The 21,611-nt window shown below is 40.5% G+C and overlaps 4 protein-coding genes across 10 annotated transcripts in view; 3 read left to right on the forward strand and 1 right to left on the reverse strand.

Moving 5' to 3' along the window:
* clstn1 (calsyntenin 1) overlaps nt 1–8,716 on the forward strand; it is a 41,277-nt gene extending 32,561 nt beyond the window's left edge. For all 4 annotated transcript variants that reach the window (XM_084366924.1, XM_084366926.1, XM_084366925.1 and 1 more), the window contains 6 exons: nt 180–424; nt 1,286–1,456; nt 1,737–1,882; nt 2,024–2,159; nt 3,117–3,301; nt 5,338–8,716. In XM_084366924.1, coding sequence (XP_084223050.1) covers nt 180–424; nt 1,286–1,456; nt 1,737–1,882; nt 2,024–2,159; nt 3,117–3,301; nt 5,338–5,532 — 1,078 coding nt within the window. In that variant the 3' untranslated portion in view covers nt 5,533–8,716. The remainder of the gene's footprint in view (nt 1–179; nt 425–1,285; nt 1,457–1,736; nt 1,883–2,023; nt 2,160–3,116; nt 3,302–5,337) is intronic.
* Nucleotides 8,717–9,649: 933 nt separating this feature from the next.
* Nucleotides 9,650–14,302, reverse strand: lzic (leucine zipper and CTNNBIP1 domain containing). Of its 3 annotated transcripts, none has more exons than XM_084367647.1 (7): nt 14,220–14,302; nt 13,666–13,791; nt 12,893–13,028; nt 12,689–12,787; nt 12,468–12,563; nt 12,131–12,212; nt 9,650–12,044 (listed from the first exon to the last, which is right to left on the reverse strand). In XM_084367647.1, exons 2-7 carry the CDS (start codon nt 13,764–13,766, stop codon nt 11,989–11,991), a joined length of 570 nt encoding a protein of 189 aa, XP_084223773.1. In that variant the 5' UTR covers nt 13,767–13,791; nt 14,220–14,302; the 3' UTR covers nt 9,650–11,988. The 3 variants fall into 3 exon arrangements, with proteins under 3 accessions (XP_084223773.1, XP_084223772.1, XP_084223771.1); XM_084367646.1 differs by lacking the exon at nt 14,220–14,302 and adding an exon at nt 14,085–14,171; XM_084367645.1 differs by lacking the exon at nt 14,220–14,302 and adding an exon at nt 14,075–14,162.
* A 6-nt stretch (nt 14,303–14,308) lies between these two features.
* On the forward strand, nt 14,309–18,322 carry LOC311265704 (nicotinamide/nicotinic acid mononucleotide adenylyltransferase 1-like; the record flags this gene model as incomplete). Of its 2 annotated transcripts, none has more annotated exons than XM_084367643.1 (5): nt 14,309–14,399; nt 14,731–14,853; nt 15,412–15,595; nt 16,769–16,893; nt 17,359–18,322. In XM_084367643.1, 5 exons carry the CDS (start codon nt 14,309–14,311, stop codon nt 17,757–17,759), a joined length of 924 nt encoding a protein of 307 aa, XP_084223769.1. In that variant the 3' UTR covers nt 17,760–18,322. The 2 variants fall into 2 exon arrangements, with proteins under 2 accessions (XP_084223769.1, XP_084223770.1); XM_084367644.1 differs by lacking the exon at nt 14,309–14,399 and adding an exon at nt 14,485–14,571.
* A 1,594-nt stretch (nt 18,323–19,916) lies between these two features.
* On the forward strand, nt 19,917–21,329 carry rbp7a (retinol binding protein 7a, cellular). Its single transcript, XM_084367648.1, has 4 exons — nt 19,917–20,124; nt 20,306–20,484; nt 20,628–20,729; nt 20,829–21,329. The coding sequence occupies exons 1-4, from the start codon at nt 20,052–20,054 to the stop codon at nt 20,886–20,888; spliced, it is 414 nt and encodes a 137-aa protein (XP_084223774.1). The 5' UTR covers nt 19,917–20,051; the 3' UTR covers nt 20,889–21,329.
* Nucleotides 21,330–21,611: the final 282 nt, after the last annotated feature.

The raw sequence follows: 21,611 nt of genomic DNA on the forward strand, positions 1-21,611 counted from the left end.
GTCCAGGTGGCTCAAATCTTTTCACTTGATTTTTCATCTTTTCCCATCACCCTGCCTCTAAATTATGGAGGCAGGTGGAATTCAAAGTTCCCCTCATGTGTTTAACAGTAGAGTAAGAACCTGCATCAAAAGATGATGAAAAGAATTTTCCATGTAACCAAACATAAATCTCCTTCCAGATGCTTCAACGAGGAGTCCTGCGTTACTGTGCCTGATGCTGAAGGTTATGTGATGGTGCTGCAGCCTGAGGAGCCCAAGATTAGCCTGAGCGGCATCGACCACTTTGCTCGCAGTGCTGCCGAATTCGAGAGCCAGGAAGGTGTGACGCTGTTCCCCGAGCTCCGCATCGTGAGCACCATCACCCGCGAGGTCGAGGCAGACACTGAGTCTGAAGCTGCAGAGGGAGCTGACGATGACCCCACGGGTAAGAGACATGCACATATGACCCCGACGTTAACCCCAGATTATGTCATAGGGAATTTGTAGATATTGCTAACCTATTTTTCAATGGATTATTTTTGTTGTCCGCTTTACAGTCTGCTCGTCCTCAGAGTAACACACACTGAATTTCTCCTTTAACACTGCCACATATGTAATCTTAGTCCTGTCCTTCCTGAGGCAGTGTGACACAAAGTGACGCCCCATCCGTTGCCTTGGTTAAATGACCTTAGCCACTGCCTGGATCTGCAGGCACCGTGATGTACAGTTAATAGCTGTGTAGATGTACTGTAGCTGTTGATGGTGAGGATTACGCCCGGAGGCCGACGGGATTGGACAGAGAGGGAGGGAGAACAGAGATAAGTTGTTTACTACTTTATGGGAGGGGTCAGTGTCCAGCCGTGCCATCTGTTAGGCCTGTATACGAGCTAAGACGACGAGAGACAATAGACAAGCACTGAGGTTGACACAGATACAGGAAGATTCGATGTCCTGTGGTGAGCAGCCAGCCATATGGGACAAAAGGGCTTTCAGAGATCTGTTGCTATTACCTGCATTACCCTGCCCCACCTTCCACTATCAACAAATGAGATGTCAGAGCAGATGACTAAGAATCACTTAATAACAGCTTCTACAGGGTCAGGAGGGGCAACTGAGTGTGCATAAATTATTAATTTGTTTCATAAGCAAAATGGAAGACAGGCTGCCTCAGCTGGGTTTTTAAAATATAGTCAATTAACATAATGAATTAATTAAAATACCTTTAGTTGTACATGAGTTCCTGAGCTGTATAGAAGAGATCCCTACATCTCTTCATTCTAAATCTTTCTGTTCATTGTTCATTCAGTCCAAGAGACAGTGGTGTCAGAAGAGATCATGCACAACCTGGACACATGTGAAGTGACTGTGGTGGGAGACGAGCTGGACGGGGAGCACGAGAGTCTAGAGGTGGACATGTCCCAGCTGCAGCAGCACGGCCTGGAGATGAGCTCCTCCAACCTGGGCCTCGTCATCAGCGGTACGGTCCACAGAAATGTCGAAACTAGCACATAGCAGTGGTTTCTGGTTGGAGACATTTGATGATGCACATGTACAACAGAGTGATTTGAAGTCAGAGTTAACAAATCTAGTGTCTCTCAAGTTAAAAATATTTTTTTAGGAGTTCCAAGTCATCCTAAAACCATACATTTTTACAAACATTTTGTTCCACAATATTTCTGTTTTCCTCTAATATGGAGACATTTTTTAACACAACTGATTGTTGATCAGATTTTGACACAAGCCCCCCTTTGTTTCAGGTGTGAACACCATGGCCAACTACGAGCAGGTCCTGCATCTTATCCGTTACAAGAACTGGCACACAGAGGCTCTCTTTGACAGGAAATTCAAACTGGTCTGCTCTGAACTCAACGGTCGCTACATCAGTAACGACTTCAAGGTTGAGGTATGACTGAACACCTTACGGTGACACATTCACAACAAGGAGTTCACAAAGTGCCCTAAAGTTACTGAAGCGTTTGTGTGTTTAAAATGGGAAGAATTTTGTGACTGTATACATGTGTGTTTCTGGTTTCATTCTCTTTAGGTGAATGTAATCCACACAGCCAATCCCGTGGAGCATGCCAACAATGCAATGGTGCAGCCCAACTTCATTAACCCCGTGCATCATGCCTCTGTGGATCTGTCTGGTCACAACCTGGTCAACGCTCACCAGGCCTCAGGTACGGCAACATGTGGTCTTATCATGTGAAAGTGTTTAAAAAACAGTTGAGAATGTTTTTTTCTTTTGTCCTTTGTGTTATGCAAAGACAAGACTCTGCAGCTCATAGATACTTTTACTGAAAGATGTCTTGTATAATCGTCAAAGTAAGTCATTTTCATCATGTTAAAGACACAAAAACAGAGAATGCATTTCAGTTTCAAACTCATTCTGGTGCAACACTGACATGTAGAGATCATTTCCAGCTTGCATAAAAATCTAAATTTCAGGCATCATGATAAATACTTTTCAATCACATGATGAATAACCACCTACTGAAACCTCCCCCAACTGCAGCATTTTACTCAAACATTTAAATTAATATCAAACATCATAATCAAACCAGTAATCTGCTTAATTGTTGTTGCTGTCGAAAAAATACTGCAAGCAATGCTTGGGATGGATTACAGTCTATTAACCAGAATTAGGCCACATATGAACCACTGGTTGTTTGCCCTTTTTTTTTTTTTTTTAATGGCTCAAGTTTAGGGATTACACTTGAGTGCTGTCTGTGACATCTGTACAGGCGGTGGTCTGTGCACAACCTTTTATTTCCCAGCTTCAGTAATCCTCCATGCTGTCAGGCTCGCTAAGCCTGCCACCGCACAAGAGAAGCCCTTCACTGCTAATATGGGGTAAAGTAGAGCAGGTTAGCGGGAGACAGGCAACGCTATTTAAAGAAAGACACACACCTAGAGCTGCTGTAAGCATTCATCTGCAGTTTACGAAGAAGACATTAACATCAGCGCTGGCACACCTTGAGACTAAAGTCCTTGAAACGCCCTCAGACATCGGAGGCTGTGTCTCACCATATAAAGCTGTAGCAGTTTTTATGTGCCACTGGGCAAATCGAACATAGTTTACGTCTTATCTGTCATTTCATGTTTATTAATTAATTTGTGTGTTTGCTTCCTGGCAGTGGTTCCCAGCGCAGCCACCATCGTTATCGTGGTGTGTGTCAGCTTCCTGGTGTTTATGATCATCCTGGGCGTGTTCCGCATCCGGGCTGCACATCAGCGCACCATGAGAGACCAGGAGAGCGGCAAGGAGAACGAGATGGACTGGGATGACTCAGCTCTCACCATCACTGTCAACCCCATGGAGGTAAAAACACACGCGAGGGAGAGGCAAAATTACTTTTTCTCATGATTAGCCGGTGAAAAGCTGACAAACAGAATTTCGCTTCTCAACAAAATGTGGCCGAGTTGCAGCTTTGACAGATTTTCACCTGCTAATACTGTGTGATGTGACTGTGGCCTAGTTTTATCTGAGCGCTGATGATTGACAGCCCTGTGGGGACAGAGGAGAGACTTTGTTGTAGATGAAGATGTTAGGGAGATGTTTTGCCTCCCTAATTAGAATAAAAGATTCATATTTCAATATTTAGATTACTTTTTTGCAACCAGGTGGTCTCGTGCAGATTTAAAGGGTGTTTTTGTTTTTCAGGCTGCGCCTTTTGTCTTCCAAAACTCCAAAGTGACATTTTATATTTAATGAGTCAGCTTGTAGGCAGGCTTATAAATATATGTTATTGTGTGGGCTTGCAACTTATTTATCATTCTGACTTTGCTCATAGCTGATGATCACAACAGCCCAGCAACCAGCATCTTAAATTAAAGAGTAACTTAACACCAGGTTGAAAGACGGTGTTCTGCCTCCCTCTCTAGTTCAAAGTTTCAGGTCTGTTTCATCTCTGTTAGGTGTGGTTTGAAGTGTGCTCCATTGCACCTGTGACCACACCCAACAGTGATGTAACAGTGTCCTGAAGTGACCTGTACACGACCGCAGCAAGGTGAGAGGTTAGACCACTGACGGTCACTAAAAAGCAGATTTTAAGGCGTTAAGTGACTTTGTTAACTACCATCTTTTGATGTAAAGAATTGCTGAAAGTCCTGCTGCTGCAGTGTTTAAACTGTCTGCCTAAATCACATCATGCTTTGCAGCAGAAAAGAGCATCACATCGACTGGTCCAAATTAAATTCTGGTGTGGGGAATGTTGTTCAACCACAGTAAATAATAAGAAGTGAAATACAAAGAGCGTTCAGTGAGCACCCAGAAGAGCCGAATTCAGGGTTTCGACCTTTTGTTTCTTTTGTCCTTCAGCATCACAAACCAGTCGGGGTGGTTAAAATGAGTGAGATGTGTGTACTTCACTGTCATCATGTTACATGATTTTCCAGTATTGAAGTTCAAATTACATTGGGCTGAGGTCCTACCAATTAGGCTGGCCTATACAGTTTAAACCAGTGGCACAGTATTAATAGAGATATTTTCTGATCCACGATAAGGCTAGTGAGTAAGGGAGATTGTGCCTTTGCAGTGAAAGTTTAGCCTTCTGCTTTCAATTAAAGATACTTTTGTGGAAAAACTCAAGACTTGCATGTTTTCAAAAGCCTTTGATGCTCTTATTAGTTTTAGTATTTATAGCATTACATTTAAATAAACTGTTCTTACAAGCTTTATTTTGTTTTCTGCACATATTTTTAAAATTGGGTTGCATTATTGCACTATTGTTTCTATTCCTCTGTTGAACCACAATTTGTGCCTTTTTGCTATTAACCAATTGGCACTATTTGGTCAACTCTGGTTGTTTTTAAAGCTGCAATATAAATAAACTTGATTTGATTTGCCTTAAAGGCAAAATGATGAAAAATCCCATATACTAATCTAAGCAGTGGATTATGTTCCATAGTTTTGCATTCAGTATTTAGGACATTTGAGCCTTTATTAGACAGCTCATAGTAGAGAGATGACAAGAAATGTGGAAGGAGAGGGTCGGGAATGACATGGAAAAAGTTCACCAGGGATGTTGCAGCCCTTGACAACAGAGATTAGGAGAATAATTAACATAATACGATCACATCGCCACAACATGATTGCACTGGAAGAAAAAGGTGTGTTTCTGACCAGTGAAAGTCAAGACACACACACACGTGTCAAAACCTTATCCTGCAAGACCTTAAACACAAGTGGAGCTCTGTGTCCAAGACACAATTGAAGCAGGATGTTGAGATAGCCGTGTTACTGAAGACAAAGTCAGTCAGTATCTGTTTAAGAACTGATGAAGCTCTAACACATGCAGGAGCAGTTGAGAAAGTGGCTCTTCACAAACAACCCTCCCCCTCTGTCTCTTAATGCAGACTTACGAGGACCAGCACAGCAGCGAGGAAGAGGAGGAAGAGGAGGAGGAGAGCGAGGACGGAGAGGAGGAAGATGACATCACGAGTGCTGAGTCAGAGAGCAGCGAAGACGAGGAGGGCGGCGAGCCGGAGGACCAGCAGGGGGCCAGCAGACAGCAGCAGCTGGAGTGGGACGACTCCACCCTCACCTACTAGAACACAACACACACACAGAAACACAGGCATAACAACACAAGCTCACGCACACACATCACCGACTCACACTCACTGTTCCACACACTCCCACCCCTTCAGTTTCATGTCCAAGGAGCCATGATGTAAAAAAGAAAAAAATACAAAAAAGAAAAATTCCCTTCAGCGTATATATGGTCAAGGTTTTCCTGTCGTTATCTTAGTGGTGGTACTCAGTGTAGTGTAGTCATCACCGGATTGCTGATTTTTACTGTTTATTTTTTTATTTATTTTAATTCCCAGGAAAACTTGGCCTACATTTTGTTTTTGAATTGTGTGAGGAAGCCAACCCTGCACTTTCTGTTTTCTCTCAGACGTAAGGCTTTCAAATGGAGAATTTTGTTTCCCCTAATGTATATTCTTCTTTGCGTAACGCTTTTAGATTTGTTTGCCGCTAAACACACGTATAGCTTTGACTTGAGTTCTCTTGACTTGTAGTCCACAGTGAAACGAAACAACGCTTTTAACAAGTAGACCGCATTTTCTTTTTTTTTTCTCCTTCTTTTAGTGCATGAGGATATTTGAGAAGTCATATGTGTAGAGAAATAAATTGCTTTTTAAAGATTTTGTAAATATAAAGAAACCATGTAATTAGTCGATGTGTTAGTGAAGGCCTACTCAATGGGGTCCAATATCTAAAAACGACGCAGTATGTAATGTAGAATATTTGTGTCACAGAGGCTGTAGCATGTCGCTAAAATCTCAGCAAAAAGCTGTTCCATCATGCTTGTACAAAAATGTCTGCTTCACGAAGAGAAACCCAGGACTGTTACGCGGAGGTTTCCACAACAAAATGGTGTCCATTTTGTCTTCTTTCTTTTTTTTTTCGCAAAGAAGAAAATCATTTCTGTTGCTTTCTCGTAGACAGGACTGGTCGATGGTTTCAGCTTCATACATGCTTTGCTTTGCTTGCACAGGTGGCAACGCTCTACTCCAGGCGTCAGTGTATTTCATTCCCAATAGATCTCACTGTTGTACAGAGGGGATTTTCTTTTTGTTCAGGGTAATCATACTCAGAGAAATGCTAATGTACAAATTCGAGTGGAACGGTACAAACACCAGGCCAGCAGGTACTGTAGTGCTGTCGATCTGGAAATATGGGTACTAACATTTCTGCCAGTGTGTTTGGACAAGTCGAGAGATTTCCTCAGCAGCTTTAAAAGCCTTTCGTCCGTATCACGGTCCTGCTGTGCTGACAGAGGTAGGAAGGAATCAACCCTTCAGACTACTGTGAGAGCAGATTTATGACAGACAGAGCTTTAGCGCGGCCTGGTTGAATTGTGCAGTTTCCGGCATTGTTTTGGGGGAGGGAAGTGAAATGAAAGTACTTTTTCAGGATTGCTTTGTTGCAAGTTTATTTACAGTGGCACGGCTATTTAACCTGAAATGATGAAGCATATTTTAGATGCATTTTTAAACTGGTTTCCTATTGCGAAATAAGCAGACTGCATAGTTTACCATAAGAAAACACTTTGAAAATGAATCTTCTTCTTGTTTGAATCTTAAAAATGAAATATTTTTTTGCAGTAGATCACTAGATTTTATTGTACATGGAACTATACTGTAGAGTTGTTCTAAGATATTTGTTTACATTTGGTAAACTTATTTTCCTTCTGGTGTTAGTATAAAGCTTATACAATTGATTGGGAAAATGTGTCCAACCTCTTATCTTCTCTCAGACACTGTTGTCCATCGCTGTTGTATATATCTTTCACAAAAACCAGACACAAAATGTACCTTCACACTTAACTATGTAGTGTTTTCTCTATCTCATGTTTTCGGGTAACATTTCCCAAACCTGCATTAACGAAAGCAGATCAGATTTTGGGGGCTTGAACAGAATGTTTCAGGATTAGAAATGTTGGAGTTTTTGCATGCGAGTCGATTTTCAGAGGCCAAAATTCAGACAACACATTCAAGGCTCTTTTTGGAGACAGTTTCCAGGCTACTTTCTAGGGTTTGAGTCGCACAGTTGTGTCTCTTAGGTTCGCTTAATTTATAATTTTTTAAGAGGTCTGTGGTGGAAATGTAGTGAGAGTCTCCCCTCTATGATGACTTGGACTTTTTAAAAAAGGGGGCCAGGTCTGAGCCGGCTGAGATGGGAGTGCCTTTTTCCGATCATAGCGCAGTTTAGCAGGTCTAACAAAAACACTCATCCGTGCTCTTTTTATTTGTGGCAATTGTTTGTTTTTTATTTGTATTTGTTTAATTAACGCTAGATTTCTTACACCGCTGGGGGATTCTATTTTCTTTCAGTTTGTTGTATAAATAGTCCACCGCTAGTTTTATTAAAAGTGAAAAAACGTTTTACATAGATGTCATGTGTCCATGTTGATGTGTAGAGGAAGTAGATCCATATTGTATCTTCTATAGATATTGTACTAAATCATTGACGGAATCCACCTTTAAAAATATGTACAGTACATTATGAAATTGCTTTGGCAGCATACATGGGTATACTGTTAATTCACCTATTTGTGTATAGTGGAAGGTAATTTTGAACTGTGTCCTATCGCCTGAGTTGTTGAGAAATGATTTTGAGGGCAGCATGAAATTCACAAGAAGCAGTTCGAAGCCTCTCGGTTTCATTATGTCAAACACTTGATGTCCACGTTTCATCTACGATTTAAAAGTACAGTACCATGGGTCACTGATATGTGCACACTGACTCTTGAGTCTGGTCTCCACAGTGACTCCACCATCTCCAGTTTTCTGGGTTTAACGCTTTCCGATCAGCCCCTGAGCGAAGTGTAAGTTGGTTGAATTGAATGTCACTGCCTAACAAACTGAAACGCAGCCATACTGTAATAACACTAAGATGTAAGGGGAATTTACTTTGCATGAACCACAACTTTGTGTACGTTCCATGTGGGTTTTGTGAAAATGGAGCGAGAAAGGAGACGTGATACACTACTGATTCTCAGATTGTCATGTTTCACACGTCCGGATATTTCTTTTTTTTTCGTTTTGTTTTTTGTTTTATTTTGAAAATTTGCTCAAAATCGAAGGTGACAATGTTTTCAGAACGGTTGAATGCTTCCTTTGTTCTTGTTGGAGCTGCTCTCACTTTTCTACCAATTGAAAGGCAAATTGTAGTGAAGTTGATGCTTGCTCGTAACAAAATAAAGGATGATGAGATGGGGTATAACTTCTGTCTGTTCTTGTTTTTCTTCACTTGACATTAGCATAATACCGATGCTTTCAGTGTATATCCAGAGGTGGCAAAAGTAAACACTTTCTTTACTCAAGTAGAAGTACAGATACATGTCAAAAAAGGCTGGTAAAAGGAGAAGTAAAGATAAGAAAGTACAGGATCTGAAAAGTACTCAGATAAGTATAAAAAGGAAAACGTATCCCTCTAAAAGACATTTCTACCCACCATTTCTGTGCAAAAGCTAGCTGAACCCTCAAATCATATTAATACAAATCAAAGACTATTAAACTGTTAAAATGTCTGAGCTGTTTGTAAACACACCAGAGAGATAGTTGACTGTTGAGTCTCATTCCCAGGAATCAATTACCGACATTTTGTAGTGTAAATCAAGTGTAAATAAACTATTTTTTACCTCAGATGCATTAAAACTAAAGTAACATGCATGTTTTGACGAGGTAAGGAGGAGAGAGTACACATATTTGTATTAAAATTAAGGCGGTAAAAGTAAAATCTTCCCACCTCTGTATCGCATCCCTTTTAACTCCAGGCTCATATAATCTTGGTGGTCGCTCACAATAGTTAAGTCATTCTGTTACAGTGCACCTTATACATGGAATAATCTGCAAAAGGCCCTAAACTTTGACTTTTTCCTGCCATTTAAAGCCCTTATCTCAGATCTCGTTTTAATTTGATTACTTCTACATCTTGGCACCAGCATAAATGAAGATACATCCTTGTGGTTTTTGAGGTAAAATAAAAGTCCTGAGCAGACACGGAGCCTGAGGAACACGCCCTGGGTAGTGCTACTGAAAGGGGTTTAATCTTGAGCATTAGTTCCCTCTGGTGGTGAAAATAAATCATCTTAAAGGCCAAAAGGAAAGCTAAATGTAAGGTTTAATAAAAGGTCAAACAAATCAGACAAATAAATAAAAGAAACTCCAATGATTTATTTTTTCAATCACAATCAAAGAAATGTGGTTTTAAAGCTGAGTACAAATATGATTAATGACAAGTTTTAACTAGTCAGACTTGAAGATGAAATGTGTTGCAATATTGATCTTGATTACTGAAAATTTAGACCTGCATGCAGTTTGAAATGCTTGATAATTGATGAATATGTAGTGGGTGGACAAAACAGTAAACAAAATAAAAAACGTGTGCTCTCAATTGTTCACTGAACATACTTAAACTCTCCATTTTGACAATGTTGCTCGAGGTCTGTTAGTGTTAAAGAGGATGAAAAACATATTTCACATTCTGCCTTCCAGTATAAAGCAGCCGGATCACTCTCATGTCTCGTGATTGAAGAGGAAGGTGTTTTTATTTCATCCAGTTCATCTTTTTGTGTCTGTGGCTCTGCAGCGAGGACGTCATGAACAACAGCTCAGGCTGCATCTGGCACTGAAGAGTGACCTCGTGCTCTACTGTTAATCAAACTGAATCGCTCTCAGGAGACGGCTGCAGAAACCATCACAAGACCCTCCGCAATGTTTACCAGATGGCATCTAATCCATGCAGTGGATTTCTAATCACATTGTTGGCAAACTGGTCGAAGACTCGTCTGATCATATTTTGTCAGTGCAGATTCCTGCTTGTTTCACCTCGTTATGCATCTTAATGCTAGATTTACACTGGGTAAATGCAGTCAGCTTATAGATACGAGCTGTAGCTAATAAAGCGTAAACATTTTTTATACAGATTTGAATATTAAGTAGAAGCTGTTGGTTGTGTTCAGTATTCTGACACATTTCTCTCTTTCTGTCAGCTGTGACTTGTTCCTGCTGTCACTCTTTGTCAATATCAGTTAATTTGTGCAATACAACAGCTATAAACCCTTCGTGGCTGACATACCAATGATTTAGGCTGCTTTGAAAACCCACACTGAAAGTAATTGTCAGATATGTTCAGCCTACAGCATGTTGCACAGTACATGCACTTATCAGCCACAAAATGAAAAGGCATGTCGGTGCCAACGCGTAGATGAAAATATGGCCGATTTTCTAATATGTTGTTCACATCACACCCTAATGAACTACGTTTTAGATGTTTTTCTCACTTTCAATTAACAATATTAAAATATCTATTAAAAAAAATTCATAAAGGCTCCGAAAAAATTATGACATGATCTTCAATGGTATGTGTAAGCCTGTAAAGAGGCTCAGGCTGTCACAATATCAGATTTTAATTACACGATAAGTGTGGCCAAACAAATTCACAATGATTATATTATTGTGATATTTACAAGCTCATCTTTAACTTTGTTTGCTGTCTTTTGTCTGTTTTTAGCAGATAAATTACCCTCAAAATACAAGAGAAGTGGACAGAGTCTGTAACTTGTAAAAAAGTGAAATAACATTAACATAGTATTTAGATTTTTAATATCACGATTATCGTGAATGTCGCGATATTGTGACACCCCTAATGGAGGTATTGCATTGTAACGAGATGATCAATGTTTTTCACTTCACCTGTTGGTCTTTTTAATGTTTTGGCAGATCGGTGTATGATCTATGCATATGACATATGCAAGTGTTGTCATTTTTCAATACAGTTTCAATAGTCATTTACTGCAACATCGATACACAGTTACCAGCTGCACTTTCTAGCTCTCTCTTCTCTCGGACAGCAAGTTGACACACATTAAAGATCTGATCTAAAGAGGGAAAACTGAGATTTAACGTTAACTACAGAAATGTTTCCGTGTGGTATCAAATATCCAGATTTTCACGGTATTGTATCAGAGAAAGAAATTCCAGTACCCTAACAACACTAATGCATGCATTCTCTATACAAATTGTAGTGTAATTTAGTTACTTAAAAGTTCTTTTTCAGGTGGTAGATCTGTTATTTTGTCCAAATTCCTGTAAACACTTTGGTTAAAATAAAAGTTACAGCTCGAATGTTTGCAGCATTCGTACAGGAAAACAACATTTTAAAAACATTCATGATGAATAATCAGGTTTTAAGACGGATAGATACGGCAATCCAACAAAATCACAACAGAATATTTCTCTTGGACTGCCCTGACTATCCTTCACATTCATGTACATATCTTAATATTTAACAAATCACATGCTCGTACCCATTAATACAACTTTACACCAAACTGGACACATAAAACACATTTACAAAAGTTGCCAGGTATAAAACAATACTGTTAAAAAGTGTAAGCATCTACAGCAGCACCTATAAGTGCGTTGATTATTTACAAAATCAACAATCAATTGGCACAAAGACGGAGATAAAATTAGCATTTTGCAGAATCACTATGCCTTGGTTTTCACGCCAGAGCTAGCTAAAGCCAGAATTTTGTCTTCTGAGCCTGAAAGAGAAGGCAAAGCAAGATAAATACAAATGTTTATATGTTAACTTGTATGATTAAACATTTCACTGAAACTTTATTCTCACCTAAGTTTGCAGTCACTTTTTCAAACTGGCTCAGAGTTGCTGTAGCATTTTCAGTGAGGAAAGTCTCATCCTCCGAAGTGAGCTGTCAGACCAGCCAGAAACAAAGATAGTGCATTGTTAATTCAAGCTTTGATCAGACAATTATAATGCGTTTGAAATGTTACAGCTCCTTCTGAAGTGAGATTTAGGCCTGCTGTAGCAGCTGGTCTGTCAGCCTAGTGACAGCTACATGACTAAAATAAGTCAGACGATGTGGATTCATGAACACAAGCCTCTGAATCATCCATGAATCTGTGGAGAAAAAGAACATCACATCTCTGCAGTGAGCGTTCCTCACCTTCTCTCCAAGTTTTCTCAAGGCTGTGAGGATTTCCATTTTCTGCTGCGTGTACACATCCCGTGACAGTTTCCCCACCATGACATCTCGGTCCATCTGCGCAGAATGTCGCACACTAGTTGGATCATTTTCAGGCCAAGCAACACACAGATACCAACACTACGGGGTGACTAAGCAGCTGCATCAAATATACACTCTACAACTGTCTGTGTAGTGCAAACCTCTGCCAGTCTGGTTCTCAGCTGTCCTGGCTGCTTCTTGGCAAAAAGTCGGATCACCTCTGGGGTCTTGAACGCTTGGCTGATGGCAGCCTGGATCGCCTGAAGAAGACACACATATTGGAATTTAAGTAATGTTTTGAAAACCATTGCTCATACTGGATTCATTTACACAAATTGCATTATCCATCCAATGATTGTTCGTACCAGCTGCATTCCACTGAGTTCATCTACAAGTGTCATGTCTCCCGTCATGATCTTGTTCAGGGAGTCATTGAATTCACTCAACTGTTCCAAGGTTTCCTTTTTTGTCTCCTCGTACTCCTCATCATCCAGCTCTTCTCTGGAATAAACAAATAAAGGATGAGAACCTGCCAGGAAAATATATAGAAATTAGGGGTAGACCGGCTATCTGTCCTGGCCGATTTTCCAGGGCCAATATTCAGCATTTTCCTATTATCGTCATCTGTGATTTTCCATTAGATTACTGATAAAATAAACTAAATGTGCTACTGTGGCTCTGATGCAGCATCCGCTCGTACATTGTTCCGCCCACATTAATATCTGACTGATCACACATCACAACTAATAATAATAGTAATAGCCTATAAATACTAACATAATGCGAATCTGCAAAGTAATTAGACACTAAATTTATCAAATAAATGTAGTGGAGAGGAAGTATAAAGTAGCAGAAAATTGAACCACTGAAGTAAAGTACCTCAAAATTGTACTTGGGTGAAGAGTTTAATTTTTTACTGCAAATGAATATCGGTCCCAAATATCCGTTTTAAGTCTCCTTGATTTCTAATAATTGGTATTGGCCCTGAAAAAAGCCATATCAGTCGACCACTAATAGAAATATTAACTGACATAGACTAGATCATTAGGCCAGGTCATTAAGCTTTAGCAGTCATGTTTGCTCATTTGGTGAAGAGCCTCTACATCACATGGCTTTAATGAATGTATCTACACTGCACCTGCATTCCTCCAGATCCTGAAGCTGCTGCATCAGTCTGTCAAGCTGCTCTTCCATGTTTTGCCTCAATTTTCCAGTCTCTGATTTCCCGCGAGAAGCCATCCTTAGTTCAAGTCTTATATTCAACCTACGAAGGACACAACGCAGAATACACAATGACAAACATGTAGCAGTATGTTGTATGCCACGAATAACAAACGTCAACCTAGCATGCTATTTAGACAGCGTAGAATAGGATGGCGTAGCTGGAGCTGGCATTACAACAACACTGTAACAGTGTTCAACAGTTAGCGAGACACCAAGTTGATTGACAAACTGGATTAGTCTATTTACTGGAGGCTCACAGTGTTATATGACTAAAAGTTGTTTAGTTAGCTAGTTAGCTTGTATGCTAAAAGAAAACATCTCACCCGGTCTCACTTTGTAAACAGTTTTAAATCAGTCCTCCGATAATTGAAATATTAACACAAGCTTGACGAATGCACATGAGAATCAACTAAATCGTTAAATTGTGATTCGCCGAAAAATAACCACTTGTAAATGTACACGTCTTACAAAGTCTTCAGTGTTTCTCGAGGCGTTTGGGTATTTGTTTTTGTGAACGTAGCTCGGGACTGCGGGCGCGGCTGTCGGGTTCCTGGTCGATGCTGTCCAATCAGATTCCTTCATCTTATCGCGTCATTACTGGAAGACGGCGCCTCATTCCAGAGCACCTGACTGTCGCTGCTTCTCCTGGTAGTACAATGAATATTTACATTACTCTTTGGAAAAACGCTTCATTTGTTGCCTAACGTGAACATGTTGTTGTGTTTGTGTGTGAATTTCGGTGGCAAACTTGCGTTGCCTAGATACTGTGAAAGCAACCGTTAGCTACTGTTTATGATATAATGATTGCGCTAACGTTGGAGTAAGCTAACACACCTTTACTTTCGATTAGTAACTCTGAACATGGTCATTCACTCTGGTATAGCGGGCACAGCTTCCCCTCAGTGTCAACGAGGTTTTTTCTGAAATGTTAGCCACAACAACTAACTGCAGCCTTTGTTTTCCTCTCCGCAAACCCCAGTATGCGGCATGGAGGATCACAACAAAACCAAAGTGGTCCTTCTGTCCTGCGGGTCCTTCAACCCCATCACCAACATGCACCTGAGGATGTTTGAACTGGCTCGAGATCATCTGGAGGAAACAGGTAGCGTGAAACTGGAATTAGACCCGCTGCAGTGATGTTTCCTATTGTTTTTAAAGCAACATTATATAGGAATTGTCATTTTGTGCGATTTGGCGCCCCCCATAGTTTCTGAGTGCAACAACACTGTCATGAATACTAATCCCAGGTCTGTAACAATGAGTCACACATAATGTAGGTGCTAACTACAAACAAAACTCAATACATTATAACAATGCGATGTGTTGAAAACGTGTGTCTTGAAGAAAACATGTATCTAACGCTGCGATCCTACCCTCTCACTGAAGTTACATTCTGAAACTGTTAATTTAAGGTAAAAAAGTTACATGATGTTGCTTTAAAGTGGTTGGTTCACCTAAGTTATCAAAACATGTCTTTTAATTTAGCTCTAGTATCTAGCCATGCACATACTTAAAGAAATAGAAATGGAAAGATTCTGCAGCTACCTGTAAATCCGTAAACAGGATCATTATTAGCAGCAACATGTACTTTAAAAGTAAAAGCACTCATTACGCACAGTATGGGATTATTATTACTGAAACATAAATGTGTTATTCTAAGGCCAATACAGGGTGGTGAGAGGCATCATTTCTCCGGTGGGTGATGCCTACAAGAAGAAGGGATTGATTGAGGCCGTCCACCGTCTGGAGATGGCCAGATTGGCCACAGAGTACTCAGACTGGATCACAGTAGATTCCTGGGAGAGCTTCCAGCCAGAGTGGCTGGAGACGGCAAAAGTTGTTCGGTTAGTTGACAATTCTCATTTGTTGTGAGTGGCCGTGCCTGTGCTTGCTACAGCCAAGGCCAGTAGTGTGTTTTGTCTTCAGTTGATATAACAGGTTTATGGAAATCTGCCAAGGAATCGAAGAGACTACCTGTCAGTTCTGTATCAGATTTTCATTGCTCGCTGTTTTTGCTGTTTTCCTCTAATTCTTCCCCAGTGACTAATCCTCAGGCCACCCATTCGTCAACTCTCTTGACATAACTGAAGAAAGAAGTAATGACTGTTGAAGTAATGATTTACAAGCAGCCCCTCCAGCAGTTTAAGATTTGACAATTGATTGTGTCCTACAGATGCTAGCCGAACTCTTGTGTCATGTCAACTGTGCTGTTCACACATACGGTGCATTAATACCCTCGCAGTTACACTCAGGATCATAAAGTGCCACACAGGGTGTCACTTCACTCCGTATACGTCACTCTTGTAGCTTTCTATTACTCTGGAGTAGAACATTTGTATTTTACAGCAATATAAATGGAATAATCTTGCTTTAAATCCTTTATCACACATGTATTAAAAATTTTAGGCTTGATATGTAACATTATTGCCTATTATGGCAGTAAATGAGCATGTCCATGTCTTCCAGAAAAGTCTTTCTTTGCTATTTTCCTGTCACTTGATAATTTTTGAAACAGCTTTTATTAATATCTTCTGTCACTAAAAACAAATGCCAGAGCTAAAGAAATGTTGACGGTTTCCAGTCACAATGTGGAAAGACAGTTTCATGGTTTAAAAAAGGAACCATTCAGACCAACGGACTGAGAGTAGTGCTGGCAAAGACACATGGCAGGTTTTTTTTTAACATGTGCTGGTTGAATTAGAGAAAACCTGTTAGAATTGTGGATTTTAATTGTTTTAATCACTATCTATCTGAATCTGTAAACTTCTGAGGAACAAAGGTATTACATGTGGAATTTTGGCTTATAAAAATCATTCTTAACTAACTCACAAGGTAATCTATAGAAAACTAATAGAAAATAAACAAAGGAAAATATTAAGCTAAACTTAAGGTATAAAGGCACAAAGAGTAAAGACACTTTCCGGCAGTAAATATGTGACACATTCAATGCAAAACATAATAATGTAAAAGAAATCAGGTCTTTTGTTGCTGTAATAATCTTGTCTATATCCATTCAGGCATCATTATGAGGACCTTCTTGCAGCAGAGCAGAACAACGATGACGTGGACACAGTCAAGTACACAAAAAAGAGACGTATAGAAGATAATTATTTTGAGGGTTCATCTCACAACAAAAGGAGAGGTGGGTCATTAACGAATCTGCACAACTGTGTAACTTAAGTATTCTTCTCTCAATCGACTCCTCCCTCTTCCAATCCCTGATCTCAGGCAGGCAGCAAGTCTCATCCTGCTTACTGTATTCATCATTTACTGTATTCAGCTTGACTCAGAACAGGAGACAATGGTTTGAAGGTGTGTTGTGTGACACCCCATCACACCACTTACATTGAAAACCGGTGTCAGACAGCATTATGTAAGCCTCAATGTAACAGTGACAGGAATAGTGAACGTAGCGGCCAAGTATCCATTCTTCACACTAGTGAAGTTAAAAGTGTGGATTTCTCTTCATCTTCTCTTAATATCTCATCTGTCTTTTATTGTTTGTTCTTTTTCGTTTCCCCTTTAAAGCACTTTGCCACTTTATCAAGACAAAACACAAAGTACAGGTAGGACGTGTCATGATAAACTCTTCTCTCTTCATGTCCAGAAGTCCCTCGGCTGATGTTGCTATGTGGGGCCGATGTGCTGGAGTCCTTTGGGATCCCCAATATGTGGAAGCAGGAAGACGTTACTGAGATCGTGGGCCGCTTCGGTTTGGTTTGCATCACCCGCAGCGGCAACGACCCCCACAAGTTCATCCACCAGTCAGACATGCTGTGGCAGTATCGCAAGAACATCCACGTGGTCCGCGAATGGGTGACCAATGAGATCTCAGCCACTCACGTGCGGCGGGCGCTGCGGCGAGGTCGGAGCATCAGGTACCTGCTGCCGGAGAACGTGGTTCATTACATACAAAAGCACAACCTCTACAGTGCTGAGAGCGAGCAGAAAAATGCAGACGTGGTGTTGGCGCCCCTTCAGAGATACACGGGCGCTTCCTCGAGCTGATGGACGTTGCTGCTGCAGCTGCAAAAACAGGAGCTGTTGACACCAAGTGCTGTGGGTTTACTGTGAATTTAAAACAAAGTAGACCGTTTATTTAAGCTTCCACCGGTGCCTACTTTACAGAATAGTCTTTTTAATAATGGGTGTGTGTGTTTCTAACAAGATAAACCTTTTCTAATTGAAGTGATTTTAGAGAGAGTTTGACTAAGTTTGTGTGGGGAACAAAGTAACTGAGCAGCAGTTCAACCGGCCTGGAGGTCGTGTAGATGAAATAAATCTGGCAACTAGGGATTTTTACGGTTCTGTGTGAAATAGCCAGCATACAGTGTGTGTGGTGTTGCTTGAAATATTATCAGGAACAAATTGTTTTTCTCAGCTTTACCACTATTTTACCCCACATGCTTTAGTAAGCTCCTCTCAACTCTTCACATATTTTGTACCAATAGCTTCCACACACTCCTTCTGGCAATATGCTATAAACATGTTTACTTAGTGGTGCAGATTTGATAGTGAAGGTATGATTTGTATTCACTTGAAACAAAATAAACAAACCTCTTTGTTTTCCACGTTGAGAGTGTTTCATTGCTGTGAGGAAGCTATTGTCTCGTGGAAAAGAAACACCTGACATCTTCAGTTAAAGATGAGCCAAATCATCACCTTTCTCATTTGATTAAAATGCTGTTTGTCTGGGGTGTTTCCTCTTTACGGTAATCACCCCCGACAGAAGATAAGGGCTTAAATAACAAATTGCAGATAACTAAAGACTCATTGTGAAAGCTGTGTGTTAAAATGGAAGTATAACTGATTACATTAGTATCAGAGTTGGTGCCTAATCATTTACTTTAATGGATAAGTTCACCCAAAAATGGTAATTCAGTCATTATCTACTCACCAAACCGATTGGAAAGTCGGGTGAAGTCCACAAAACATTTCTGGAGCCTCGCAGCAAAACAGCGTTAAATTTCCCTAAACAACTGAAGTAGATAAGGAAGGTTTAAATGATTAGTGGACTATAAAACTTCCCCAAACTTTCCACTGGCGTTGTGCCGAGCAGATACAATTCTCATTTTGGGGGTGAACTTATCTTTTATAATTTAATGTTGGAGTAAGCTGATGTCATCCAAACCTTAAAGGCTCACTGAGAAGTAATTGGGTTAAGGATGTTTGTTACATCACAAAGTCATACTTACGTTATGAAACATTCATTTAATGTGTGCCTCAGATGCCCATGACGCAGTTCATGTACAGTCATGGGTGGAAAAAACTGCCCCGACAAGGTTTTTCTGCAGCCTTTTGACCTGCTGGCTGTGCAGATGATGTCACGAGGACTCAAACTACTTCAGTCTTTGGACGCGTTTCATCAGTTTTGTTTTCTTTCAAACTGGAGCTGCGTCAGATTCCCTCCACGCTACATGCCAGTGTAACCAACAATGTCATTATTATGTTTCCTCCACAGAGAGGTGTGTCATTTTAACACAGGTCATCCTCATCAAAACAGCCGGCGTTGGATTCCAGTTTGCTTTGAGGTTTATTCCGCAGTTGGATGAAAAATAGGACGCTTCATTAACAGATGTTGTCAACCTCAATTAACTAGAATTGCACTCAGTAGAGCGCATACCTCCGCCATGGCCAATAGTCCCCCTTTATCTGCATCAAGTTGTACTTAACTGTAGATACCAGCCACCTAAATACGGCTGTTTTTTTCATCGGGGTCCATGTATTATCCATGTTTCAACAAAAATGTTGGTGGGGAAAAAAACCCTATCTCACAATGTTAAAGCAAGTCAGACAAAAATCCTGGAACTGTCCCTTTATCCTTTAGCTAAAAACCAACTTCCTTGTCAGAATGAAGATTTTGGAAATCACTTTCACTTCTTAAGGATAAAGTTTAATACAGAAGGCATTTGAGTTGTTATATATTAACACTGTTTATGCAAATCTAGCAAATTAATTAACCCCATCTTAAAAAGCATTCCATGCATGCACGTGCAATTAATGTGCCACACCGGAGGAACATTTCTGAAGGGTTTATTTATTAGTCCGTAAACTGCAAGACCAGTCCGACCCGTCTGGCTTCCCTTTTGAACGGCGGCACTGATCAGAGCACCTCCTCACAGGTCCTCAGGTGACAGCGAATGAAGGGAAGGCACACCTACCTTTATACCTCCTGATTTCTCACAAAACAGCAGCCTCTTTCCTCAACTCCTCATCAGCCCAGCAGTTTGATCATCGCATGCTTTTCACACACACGCACACACACATTTCTCAGAAGAAAGGGGAAAAAAGGACACCAAAATGCCAGCCAGCCTCTGTGGTACATGGGAAATGATCAGCAATGTCAACCTTGACGGCTACATGATCGCACTGGGTGAGTCTTTACACATGTTTTGATGTTTTCAGACGTTAATCTCTGCTGAATGATTTTATTTTTTTTTAACCAGATTGTTATTGTTTTCTTTGGCTGTTGAGTGAAGCAAATCTTCCAGCCACTTGCATATTTTACCAGTATTTGGCTGCTGGCCGATGCTAATCCTGAGCCCTGTTTCCAGGTGTCAGCCCTTGCTTGCGAAAGATCGCTCTGAAGCTGAAGCTGAAGAAGGTGATCGAGCAGCAAGGGGACCAGCTCATCATCAAAACTCTCAGCACCTTCCGAAACTACACCATCTCCTTCAGAGTGGGTCAGGAGTTTGAGGAGTTCACCAAGGGACTGGACAACAGACATCTCAAGGTGAAGATGAATGTTTGTGTAAAGGGATAATAAGCTTAACAGAACAAGTTTTGTAGATCATGATGTTTTACCTTTCGTTCAGGCCGCTAAAACTGTTCTGTGCTGTATTTCCCACGGTCTCCAATTATTTGCCATCTGTGCAGTCACTGGTGACAAGGGAGGGGAATAACCTGGTGTGTGAACAGAAGGGAGAGAAGAAGAACCGAGGCTGGGTCCACTGGATTGAAGAAGACAAGCTACATCTGGTAATTAATTAACTGTCCTTCATCTACACGAGTGTGCTTTTTAAATGACATTTTATTGAACATGTTCAATACATATGTCTGTGACTTATTACCCCTCAGGAGCTGTACTGTGAAGGAGAAATCTGCAAACAGGTTTTTAAGAAGAAAGTGAACGAGTGAAGAGGAATGAAAACTGTTTTTGTGGAGAAGTTACTCTGTGAATAAAGACACCGTGTGATAGATCGACCGCTCTGAACCCTGATGAACAAAACCACACTAAGTGTTTGTGGCATTTCCCTGTAATGCGACTTCAAGAGTCTGTCCCGTCAGGGTTTGGATTAACACCACTAGATGGCATGAGTGCATTACTTTTGTCAGATACTGTCTACACTGTGTTGGAGCTTGATGGTGCTCGGCCTCAGACAAAATCTAGCCTTTTTTTGGGCTCCTTTCAGCTGGCTGGTTTGGTGCAGACTTTTTGTTTCCTACAAATCTCTAATGTTTGCTTGGACACATTTTTGTTGTACTGCTTGTGCTGTCCATCTGACATGTGGCTATTTGTTAAAAATAATGAAATGCCTCATTCATGTAGATAATGTATACATCCGGAAAACAGGAGGTGAGGTGTAGGATGCTTGGAACTCAGTTTTATGTGGATTTTGTACAATAAAATTGGTTTTGAAAGAAATCTGAAGCGGCATAATTTGTTATTTCATCTTTCCTTTGTGTCATTCTGTCTCTTATTTGTCTGATTGTATGCTCACTTATTAATCTGGCCTGTGTCATCATTCATTCCCAAGGTGATGATGAGGAATAATAATCTCAGATATAATCCAATGTTGCTGTGTAATGCAGCTAATCTGACATCTATATTGCCTTAACTGGCAGGAACATCCCTCAACT

Source organism: Pagrus pagrus, assembly GCF_965226575.1.
Source record: "Pagrus pagrus genome assembly, chromosome: 11".
Lineage (NCBI taxonomy): Eukaryota > Metazoa > Chordata > Actinopteri > Spariformes > Sparidae > Pagrus > Pagrus pagrus.